Raw genomic sequence first — 11941 nt, forward strand, 5'->3', positions numbered from 1 at the left:
ACAAATGCAATATATGTGAAGCAATGGGAGAACTTTGTTTGTCCCACAGCTATTCATATCTTCAAAATAATTTTAAAGATTTGAGAAAGTCTGATGAGGCTATGCAGCAGACTGTTGTTAGAGACGAAGAAAACAACTGGATTGGGAAATCAGACTGTAAATTACGTGGTGTGGCAGGCTGATATTTAGTGCCACCTACTGTTGGAATAAATCAGCTTAAAGTACCCCTTCTGAATTTCTCAGAAAAAGGATGAAATGTTAGACAGTCATTCCAAAGAGATGACAACGAATAAAAGGCAGATTTCTGATGCTTTACATGAACATAAAAATCATTAAGAGCAAGACAGATGGATGGATAGATCTGGTCACTCCCAACAAAAAACTTAGCATTTTCATCTCTGCCACCTCTGACTCAGCCTCCTGTCTTTTTGTTAGTGCCAGCATCTCCAAATCGTCGGATAAATCGTATCAGATCTCACTGACATCTTTTAAACTTCCCTGTTTGTACTTGCTGCTATCCTTCTATTACAAATCACCCTTAATATTCGTTTCCACCCACTCCACCCTGCCTGCACTCTCTTGTTCAACCCTCTTGTGCTCTGTCCATTGCTTTGCATGGCTTATGCCAGGTCATTTAACTTACATATGGAAATAAAGTAACAGAAATTATACACAGCACTTTTATTTTAAATCAACAGAACGACCGAGTTTATATGCAGAGGGCACAGTTCTTCTCTTTTGTTCCCCTAAAGTATAAAGTCCCAGAAAACCGAATCTCACAAACAATTGAATTGTTTCCAGCACTCTGAAAACAGTTCACACTGTAAGCATCTAGATAAATTTATTTCTTTTTCTTTTAGTAGAAGGCTTTTGAGTTGGTGTATCTTTAAGTATTTCTTTTTGAAACAAGTACAAGTAGAAGAACATTTGGTTACTAAGCTGTTACTTCATATAAAAGAAGCTCAGTAAATTTTAAAAATGCTGGAGACAATAATGAGGAAAGCATTAATCTATCAAGGTGAGCTGTTTGGCCAAAAGAACCAGCTGAGTGTGTTCTAAAAAAACAAAACAAAAAAACACACATAAACCCCCCACAAAACATTGGAAAATGGTAAATAAGCTGGTAAACCATGGAGCACAAAATATTGGACAACTGAAATACGTTTTGATGGTGAAGGAAAAAAAACAACTTTTAACCACTTTTAAGAGACAAAAATTCTGATAAAACTGAGGTTATTGTACTTGGCCATAAAAATCTTAGAAATATTTATCCCAGAACAGTGTGATGAATCTTGGAGTCATTTTTGAAGAGGATATTTCCTTCAGTGCACATGTTAAAGACATATGTAGGACTTCTTTGTTCCATTTGTGCAATATCTCTACAATGAGTAACATCCTGTCTCGGAGTGACGCCAATAATTAGTTCATGCATTTATTACTTCAAGGCTGGACTACTGTAATTTGTTATTATCGGGATGTCCTAAAAACTCCCTGAAAAGCCTTCATTTGATCCAAAATGCTTACTAGATTCCCAATTTGAATTCAGGAGACAGACACCATCCCTACTTCTATGATTAACCTTAAAACTTTCCTTTTTGCTAAAGCATATAGGTAGGGCTGGATCACATGACCCTGAATCCTCCCTTAGTTACGCTGCAATAGGTGTAGACTCGGAGATTCCCATGATGCACTGAGTATTTTCTTCAGCCACCTTTTCCAGTTATAATGTGTTATACAGCTCTCTTCATTTAATCATTAGTTATTATTAATCTAGTCTAGTCTTGTCCTGTCTTCCTCCCCTCACCCCAACGGTCACAGCAGATGACCGCCCCTCCCTGAGCCTGGTTCTGCTGGAGTTTTTCCTTCCCACTTGCTCAATAGGGGTCATATGATTGCTGGGTTTTTCTCTGTTGTACTATTTTATTGTCTACCTTAGAATATACAGTGCATTGCAGTATAAATAAAACTAAATTGAATTGAATTGAAAATGATCAGGACAATGGAGAGGGTAAAAAAAAAAAAACACAAAATACCTCATGGCCCAAAGCATACTCTGTTATCTGTCAAACACGGTCGAGTTTCTGTTAGGGTTTGGCCATATGGCTGCCAATGTAGCTGGCCCCCACTGGCATTTATTGATGATCTCACTGCTGACAGAAGCAACAGGATGAATGCAGAATTATATGAGAGCAGTCTGTGTGCTCAGATTCAGCCAAACACATAAAGCATATTGGACAGCAGTTCATCATTCAGCAGGACAAGGATACTAAACAAACAACTACAGCAACCGAAGACTATACAACTACTTACTGGCAGGAGAGTACACAGCAGTGACAAAATCTTTCTTTACTTGACTGTCAAACAAAAATCTCTTCCTCATACATTGCAAAATGAAGGCTTTTCTCACTGTTACATTCTGTTGCCATGTTTTCTTATTTACTTGCCATGTCCTACAGCAGCTGTGACTCAGTAGTTAGAGCCTTCCAGCTACCAACCTGATGGTTGTTGGTTTGATCCTAAAAGTGTGAGTGTGTGCATGATAGATAGAGAGCCCTTAAAGGCATAGAGTAAAGCAGTGAATCAATGTGTAAGTCTCTAGAAATAAGGGTGCTATAAGAGGAACTATGGTACTGCATGACATTAGGATATTGAGACAACTATATGAGGACAGTATTAGGATGTGTGGTCAGAGTGACAGATGGGTTTAAAGCGGTGGTGCGATTACATTAGGAAACCATCAGGAAGCCCATTCATGTTTGTGAGGTTGCCAGATTAACAGATGAGGTTAGAGAGGAGTTTGTGGACTATAATGTTTGCAGATGACACTGTATTCATGGATGTAGTGAAGGAGGACATGCAGAGGGTTGGTGGTGTGACACAGGAAATTACTGGGGATTCGTATTATTGTATTATGTTTGTATTATTGTAGGGTCTCTACCCTACAATGCTAATATAAAGCACTTCAAGGCAACTCTTGTTGTGATTTGGCACTTTAGACATAACATTAAATTGAACTGAAAATTGAGATGGTGAGATGGAGTGAGATGGTAAATGGTAAATGGCCTGTATTTGTATAGTACTTTACTAGTCCCCAAGGACCCCAAAGCGCTTTACACGTTCAGTCATCCACCCATTCACACACTGGTGATGGCAAGCTACATTGTAGCTACAGCTGCCCTGAGGCGCACTGACAGAGGTGAGGCTGCCAGATACTGACGCTCTGACCACCACCAGTAGGCAACGGGTGAAGTGTCTCTCCCAACGACACAACGACCGAGACTGTCCAAGACAGGGCTCGAACCGCAGATCATCTGCTGTGGCCACTCCTAAAGGGAGCAGCCAGATGAAGAAGATCGAGAAGGTATATTCTTAATCTACCTTCTCGATCTACCTAAGATTCCTACCTAACCTAGCTAAGATTCCTAATTAAATTATCTATACTTAACAAAAAGTTATGTATTTTAAGTATATATGGCCCAAATGTTGATGACCCCTCATTCTTCCACGCTATTTTATTGAACACCTAGATTGCTCACTTGTTCTTGGGGGCCACCTCAACTTTGGACTAAATGAAGAAATGGACAGGCTCAATACAGCAGGAACTCAGCACAACTGGCTGTTCACAAATATAGCTAAACAGTACATGAGGCATTCCGGACTTTGCGACACATGGCGTTCCCTTCACCCCAGCCGTAAGGAATATATTTTCTCCTCATATGTCCATGACTCCTACTCTTGTCTGGATTATTTCCAAGTCAGCAGCTCACTGTTGAATGACACTTCAGACACTGAGATACACCCGATAGCTGTCAGTGATCATATTCCTGTATCTTTAATTCTAATACATAAGAAGATCATTCCGGCAAGTAAAAGCTGGAGATTTAATACATCATTGCTTAAAGATGAAGATTTTATTAAATATTTTAAAAAAGAGTGGGCTTTATATTTAGACTGTAGTGACCTGCCTGGAACATCAGCATCTGTTCTCTGGGAAGCAGGGAAAGCTGTGATGAGAGGTAAAATGATTTAATTCTCATCACATAAAAAGAGAAAACAAACATATTCAGAAATTATACGAAATCATCAAATCTTTAGAAGAAGCCTATGTGTCCTTCCAGGAACAGGAAATATTGAAGAAAATATGACAAACAAAACTAGAATTCAATGAAATTATTCATTAAACACACACACACACACACACACACACACACACACACACACACACAATTCTTAGTACACAGACCCAACTTACTTAATTTCATAGACCATTCATGTAGCAAAAACACTGGAAATTGTTATTTACAGCTTCCAAAAATTTGGTTTTGGAAAGTCTTTCCTAAACTCGTTAAAAGTATTATATAATTCTCCAACAGCATGTGTCAGGACAAATGACCAAACATCCTCCAGCTTCTGTCACCAGAAAGGCACAAGGCAGGGACGCCCATTCTCCCCTTCACTGTTTGCAGTTTTTAATCGAACCACTAGGAGCAGCAAATCAGGAGGAAATAGTGATTAAGGGCATAAAATGATCTGGCTAGATGGAAATCGGTACCCATATCACTCATGGGAAGGGTTGCTTCAATGAAAATGATGGTCTTGCAAAGAATCACTTATTCATTCTCAATGATCCTGAGTAAGCCACCACCAGACTGATTTGGATCTCTGGAATCTTCTATTTTTAAATTCCTTTGGAAAGATAAACCCCCACGCATCAGCTTAAAAACTCTACAAAGACCAAGGATGAAGGAGGACTAGATCTGCCTAACTTAAACAGTACTTCTTAGCCAACAGGCTACAAGTCATCTCAGGATGGTTAAAACATGCCCTGTCAGATGAGCCCTAGCTACACGTAGACAGGCACTATGCAATATTATAGAGATTTCTGACCTACAATTCATTAGTTCAAACATCAAACGACATATATGCTTTAAAAGTATCAATATCAGCTCCTCTCTGACAGTATGGTGGGCGTTTCTAAAAATGACTGGCTCTTCATTAATCACATCCAAACCTACACCCATTTGGAACAACCCTGACATACAACAGAACAATAATATGATTAACTTCCCAGATTGGAGTTGTAAAGGAATTAAATACTTGAAACATATATTTGAAGGAACAGACTTTATTCCATTTGACAGATTAATTATACAATATGGGATTAACAACCTTTCCTCCCCATCCTCAATTGAATCCCTCCTCCCACACCATCCCACCATCACACATGCAAGGTCTTTAGGTACAGGTGCATCACTGAGGGTCAGGGGAGGCATTCCTCCTTTGTCCCCTCCTGCCCCCCTGTACCTCAGTTTTATTCTACAACTTAGACACTCACATTGCTAAAACTCTCATACATATTTGGTATGGACACACTAAAAAGCATCTTCCAGCAGGATAAAAAATGTATTATAGGATGAAGGTGATTACTTTAATCAACTTTGACTTTTTCTTCAGTGACACTTCCATTTAAGGGACTAATACAGATGAAAACTTGCCCTTCATTCAAACATTCTTTCTTTTGCGTTGTTGCCTGTTGTTGCCTAGTCCTGTGTCTTTGTTTATCGTGATGTCAAGAATTTCCTGTCATTTGGCTGTGGTATTTTGAGCAATGGGAGAGTATGACACAGTATGACATTACTGCGCAAGACCAAAGGAGAAGTTGCCTAGCTGGTGTTTTCTTACCCTTTAACTTTTCATAACGACCATGAGGACCTCTGGAACATTTGTCTGCCTATTTAATGGTAATCTATCAAAAGTACTTGCCTTGCCATTTTTTTCTTCAATTGCACACTTATCTGATTAACATGTGATGTTAAATGGTTTGGGATTTTGCAGGTCCAGCTTTCTGTTTGTTGTTGTGGATAATACAGCATGCAGCGGAATCACTTCTGCTTTCAGCTCCAGAGGTGGTAAAAGCAACAAACAGAGGGTCTGTAAAGGTGCCTTGTCAGTATGACCTTCAGTACAAAGAAAACACAAAGTACTGGTGCAGAGGAAAGATATATGAGTTTTGCAGGATAGTGGTAAAGACACCAAAGAACCGTTCTACCAACAGAACCTTCATTGCTGATGATAAGGAAGTGGGAGTGTTCAGTGTGACTATGACATCTATCAGACAAAGTGATGAAGATAAGTACTGGTGTGTCATCGCGACTCCTGGAAGAAATATCTTTACTGGTGTCAGCCTCCTCGTCTCCCAAGCAGGTAAACTTCAGCTTCAGATACTTTATCATCAGATGTGCTATTGCTGATTCAGTAGTTTCTTTCTTTGATTACACAGAATAATCACCAAACTTTAAAGTTGTAAATGTAATCTATTACTACTCTAGAAAGGCCAGCTCGAGTGTTGTCTGAACCTTTTGGCTAAACTAGTTAAACAACACATTGTTTGCCTCACAATCATGTTGTTTGTCATCTGAACGACCAAGTACGTTTCTGAGTAAGATTCTTATAATTTTCAAATCTAGGTGACCATCTATATTCATCTGAGACACTGACAATTTATCAACATCTTAATCAAAGACTGATCATAATTGTGGTGGGGATTTTTTAATGTTGCTCCACCACAGCGAAATATAACCCAACCACAAGTTGTACCTTTGATTTGACCTTCTAACTATTAGCATATGAGTCTGAGAACACCTTTTAAATTACACTGCTTGTCATCTAGTAGGTAGTATGGAGCAGAAAATATATTGTATATAAAAGATGATTAAACTTTAACAAAAGCTATATTGTAAAAATGGTCATTTCTGATATTTGAATTTTTCCACTTTCAAATTTAATTGTTATTTCTCATTATTTCCATTAGCTTATAAGATATTATGTTATTATTAGATATCAGATTATTTCTTGTTCTCAACATCTGTTGAAAACACCTGATAACGCTCTGAACTGCTTTCTAATGCGATTATAAGGGGAAAGTCAGTATTAATATCAAGAATATCATTTACTGACTTTTAATGCAAAGTCTTCTTATCCACAGTGACAACCCCAACCACCAGCACACAAATTACTCCAATTCAAGATGAAAAAAGGTGAGAAGAGTCTAAGGCTATTAAACTGTTTACTATATCACCATCAACTCTTTATATGTAGTAGTAAACATTAGAATAATCATCTGTCCAGTACAAAAATAGTAACAGATAGTAGTACGTATAATTTATTTATTTATTTATTTATTTTAAATCTAGTTCGTGGGTGACTCTACGTTGGATTCTCTTTATTTTGATGCTGTGTTCTTTGGCATCAACACATATCGCTGAATGGAGAATAAAGACTGCAAGGAAAATATGACTATGACAACCATTTTACCCTCAGAACCTATACATTAATAGATTAAGTCTTACACTGTCATCATTTTCAAAAGGAAACATGGGTAAATTGGTATTAACAAAATCCTACTAAAACTATTCTTCCAGTGGATGTTCATTCAATGTGTGACCTGAGCTGAAAATAAACCAAATGAAAAAGAGGCTTTCAGACTCTTTTGTTTTTTCTAAGTATTTAAATGATTTAAATGTCATTCATTTTAATGTCAGTGCCTAAGATAACTTTAGGCTCAACTATTGAATATCCTATCAGCTTAAAATTAACAGCCTCAAATCCTAGAGGGCCCTTGGCTTTCACTTAATTTATTTGCAGATCTCATATGGGCGGGCACGATGATTGTTATTCTCTTTGCGATGAATCTCTGATATCTAAGATTTCTGTCAATATTGCATTCCAGAGATCTGAAAACCATGTGGAATAAAATTTTCTTCATATTCAAACACAGGGTGAACTATTGTGAGGAGCTCCTTCTAAAAGTCAAAACACTCACAATAAGTAGGTTGGATCATTAGGATCTCTCTAAAGTTATTTGAGGATTGCAATAATATAGTTTCACGCTTGCTTGACTTTTGCTTCTTGCCCTCAGTAATACATAATAGTCTAACAGGTTACCTGGAGCTGAAATGAGTTACTATCCAAGTTAATTTATGTAAACTTGTTAAAGTGATAATCAAAAGTGGATTACACTGAAATTCCTCAAAATTTTCCCATATTATGCACACAAAGAGAAGCAGTGATGATTAGTGATCATTGTCAAGCAGATTTGATTACCCTGGTAGTAATGGCTGTAAGACGTTGAACATCTATGACTGGTGTTCATTGCCATTACACCCCTATACAATCTAATTCAATAACCCTGCATTTAATCTTATTTTATAGAAAAATATAATGTTCGCTTTATCTCAGAGGCATTGAATCATTTATTCTCTCGCTGTGCTGCAATATGTGTTGCCTTTGATATTGTGTCCCTCGTGCAGGTGGGGGTGGACAACAACATCTCTGAAACCTTTTTAACTGCAGATATCAGGTATTTGTCACACGTTCCAGTAGCTATGTCAATGTAAAAGTAAGTCAGTATTCAAAATATCAGCACCATAGCACTAAAGCTGTCTGACTAATATCATTATTCACACCTGTGCTCTTCCAGCTGTTTGTGTAAAATAATTTCTGTCATGAGAGAAGAAAAAACACCATTCCCTTCATATGTAAAAACGGACTATAAGGTTTAGGTGAAACATTTCATTTTAGTCTTCTAGGTTGTATAACCCAGACCCAATAGCTATTTCAGTGTGCATGTGGGAATGTGAGTACAGTTTTGAGACAAGAAATACATTGTTTAATGCAGTGGTTCTCAAACTTTCACAATGAGTACCACCTTATAAAATATATGGCTCTTAAAGTACCACCCTTATGACCCACATTATAGTACAGTAGTATAGGCCTATTTAACACCATATACTGTTTACATGAGACAATTTTATTTCTTATATGAATGTTATTGTCATAAACAGGATGTGACAAGTGATAATAATAACAACTGTACTGCATTAAAACATTCACAGCAGGTGGGATATCCCGTCTTTAAGTGATGAGTTGACAAACCCCGCTTCCTGTTTTTAACATGTTTTAATGCTTTGTATCTTGTTCCATTTATTCTGAACAAGCCCCTAAAAAGTTAGCAATCACTGTCGGCCTCTCTCAGTTTTTATCACCACTATTCAATTAAAGCTCAGTTTTTAAAACCTTACGATGTAACTAACTGACTACTGCCCAGCCCATGCAGCAATATATTAATGACTAACCTCATATTGTAGTTTGATTATCTCAGTTTTTCTCTGACTGAAGTTTGGTCCGTTTACAGCATCCTGCCATGTGATTACATTTGTCCCTAACCATCGGGAACCATCGCGTTAACTTTATCAAGTGGAAAAACGTTAGCATTCATCCTCCAGCTTCACTCTGTTTATATTATGCTAACCACAGCTGTATAGTGAGCCACCACGTAGCACATCATTATATAACAGCTAGCCCAACTTCAGTAACCGTAAAAAACTGTTTCGTTTTCTGTCTTAATTTATGTCAGAAGTGATAGCAGAACTGTACATTTTAATTTTTCAGAAATCCCTCAATCAGAACATGGTATATTATTTAATCTTACAATTTTGGGAGAGACTTCTTGCGTACCACTAGAGGGAGCCCACGTACCACCAGTGGTACGCATACCATAGATTGAGAATTACTGGTTTAATACAACAGTTTTCAGCCACCCCTTGTTTCATTTTATTCAGTTTCCAAGGACCCATTTTCTCCTCTTTTTTTTTATTCCATGCTATTGCTTAAAGTCTTAACCAATAGCAAAGGTCAGGCTTTCCAAGAGTCTTTCAAAGTTCCAATTCAGAAATTAGCTGTTTTTTTCACTTATTTTCAGAGGAATCTTTTTTTGTTTGATAAGCCACTTAAACACTGACATATGGCTCATTCAAGAATAAAAAAGGCTTTGAACTCAAGGGCTGAACCAGTGTTGGGTCTACACATAACCAGAGGTGTGAAGCAACAAAGTACAAATACTTTGTTATTGCACTTAAGTAGAATTTTCAAGTATCTGTACATTACTTGAGTATTGATTTTACTAACAACTTTTTACTTTTATTCCCTACATTTTAAACAAATATTTGTACTTTGTTCTCTTAACATTTTCAAAACAGACTCGTTACTTTTAGTTTAACGCATTTGAGAGGAGTTGTTATTTTAAAACACTGCAAGCCTTCAAACTTCAAACTGATTTGAGTCTAAACAATAACATGTGAAAGGCAATTATGTTTGCATGTTAGTCACCAGGAGATGCGGCATAAAAAGAGATGAAAGATACAAAAGTCTGTGTGTGCCATAGTCCGGGGTTGAAGGGGGATGGTGTTTTTATTCATTTATTTTTTGGCACAACATCCCATAAACTGTAGCTGCAGTACCTCACCATAAGACAGGCGAGCATAAAGGCGGTAACATCTTTTAAGTGACAGAATCAGCAGTTCAACTCATACTGGAGTACTGTTAACACTAGCATCTGTACTTTTCCCACCTCTGCACATAACAGACAACATAGCAAAGAACCAATTTTAGGTTGCATTGCTAGATACTTAGTTACTAGTAACTAAAATAAATTACTTACTTACCAGTAGCCTGGTAAGTAAGTAATTTATTCAAATATCTTTGCTTTAAGATGATTCGTTTTAAAAGGCATAAAATTGTAACTTGGCAAATTTGTTAACTGTGTCTTAAAAACAAACAAAAACTTCCTCCGACCACAGGTACAACATGCCCAGGACCCACTACAGTTTGCATACAAGGCGGGTGTCGGAGTGGAGGATGCCATCCTGTACCTCCTACACAGAGCCCACTCACACCTGGATGGGGGAAAAGGCACGGTCAGGATACTGTTTCTTGACTTTTCCAGTGCCTTTAATACCATCCGGCCCTGTATGCTTCAGGAAAAACTGAACAGGATGGAGGTGGACCCCTGCCTGGTGGCTTGGATCTCCGACTACCTCACCGACAGACCACAGTACGTCAGGCTGAAGGACATCACGTCTGACACTGTGGTCAGCAGCACAGGAGCACCACAGGGAACTGTGCTGTCCCCTCTTCTCTTCACCCTGTACACCTCTGACTTCTGCTACAACTCTGAATTATGCCACATTCAGAAGTTTGCAGATGACACGGCCATCATGGGGTGTATCTGGGATGATCAGGAAGAGGAGTACAGAAGTCTGGTGAGGAACTTTGTCGCATGGAGTCACACAAACCACCTGCAACTCAACACCTCAAAGACTAAGGAACTGGTTGTGGACTTCGGGAGGTCCAGAGAAGGTCCACTGCCGGTTCAGATAGAGGTGGAGGAGGTGGTCAACAAGTACAAGTACCTCGGGCTGTGGGTGGACAATAAACTGGACTGGTCATGCAACACAGAGCACCTGTATAAAAAAGCCCAAAGCCGACTGTACTTCCTCAGGAGGCTGAGGTCTTTTAACATCTGCAGGAAGCTCCTGAGGATGTTTTACCAGTCGGTGGTTGCTGGAGTACTTTTCTATGCTGTGGTGTGCTGGGGGAGCAGCACAGCAAAGAGGGACTCATCCAGGCTGGAGAAACTGATCAGGAAGGCTAGCTCTGTGGTCGGCATGAAGCTGGACACTCTGGTGACAGTGGCAGAGAAAAGGACATTAAAGAAACTGATGGACATTATGAACAATGCTGGGCATCCTCTGCACACGGCCATAAACAATCAGAAGAGTCTGTTCAGTGACAGGTTGCTTCTCCCCAAGACAAGAACTAACAGACTTAAAAACTCCTTTGTCCCACACGCCATCAAACTGTTTAACTCCTCTCTGGAGGGGAGAGGGAGGGGAAACAGGAGGACAAAGGAGGGGGGAACAACTAAGCTGTAGTGCCTCTTCACCTCACTGTACAATACCTTGTGCAATACTTTTTGTAAATAGTCAATGGTGCAATAGACCTAAATACTTGAAATGTGCAATTCACTTGTATTTTTATTTTTTATTCCTATTTATTCTATTTATCCCCTTCATATATTTTATTTATATTTGTCTCTGTATTT

At 38.5% G+C, this 11941-nt stretch overlaps 1 protein-coding gene across 2 annotated transcripts; it reads left to right on the forward strand.

Annotated features, from left to right (window-relative positions):
• Positions 1-5648: 5648 nt before the first annotated feature.
• LOC147306125 (CMRF35-like molecule 3) lies at positions 5649-11202 on the forward strand. 2 transcript variants are annotated; one of them, XM_086277639.1, is made up of 5 exons: positions 5649-5741; positions 5836-6204; positions 6986-7037; positions 8310-8359; positions 10638-11202. In XM_086277639.1, exons 1-4 carry the CDS (start codon positions 5705-5707, stop codon positions 8344-8346), a joined length of 495 nt encoding a protein of 164 aa, XP_086133765.1. In that variant the 5' UTR covers positions 5649-5704; the 3' UTR covers positions 8347-8359; positions 10638-11202. The 2 variants fall into 2 exon arrangements, with proteins under 2 accessions (XP_086133765.1, XP_086133764.1); XM_086277638.1 differs by lacking the exons at positions 8310-8359; positions 10638-11202 and adding an exon at positions 7194-8261.
• Positions 11203-11941: the final 739 nt, after the last annotated feature.

The sequence above is a fragment of the Aulonocara sp. 'chitande type north' Nkhata Bay genome, linkage group LG20 (genome assembly GCF_057382095.1).
Source record: "Aulonocara sp. 'chitande type north' Nkhata Bay isolate Kocher_YH1m ecotype deep benthic linkage group LG20, A_spYH_male_GT1.1, whole genome shotgun sequence".
Classification (NCBI taxonomy): Eukaryota; Metazoa; Chordata; class Actinopteri; order Cichliformes; family Cichlidae; genus Aulonocara; species Aulonocara sp. 'chitande type north' Nkhata Bay.

What these genes read in the sequence shown, in the direction of transcription:
- LOC147306125 (XM_086277638.1), top strand. Translation starts at nt 5,705, where the DNA reads ATGAGGACCTCTGGAACATTTGTCTGCCTATTTAATG. An exon ending in ATTTGTCTGCCTATTTAATG is followed by an intron (nt 5,742 to 5,835) that starts GTAATCTATCAA and finishes GGGATTTTGCAG; the next exon opens with GTCCAGCTTTCTGTTTGTTG. An exon ending in CCTCCTCGTCTCCCAAGCAG is followed by an intron (nt 6,205 to 6,985) that starts GTAAACTTCAGC and finishes TCTTATCCACAG; the next exon opens with TGACAACCCCAACCACCAGC.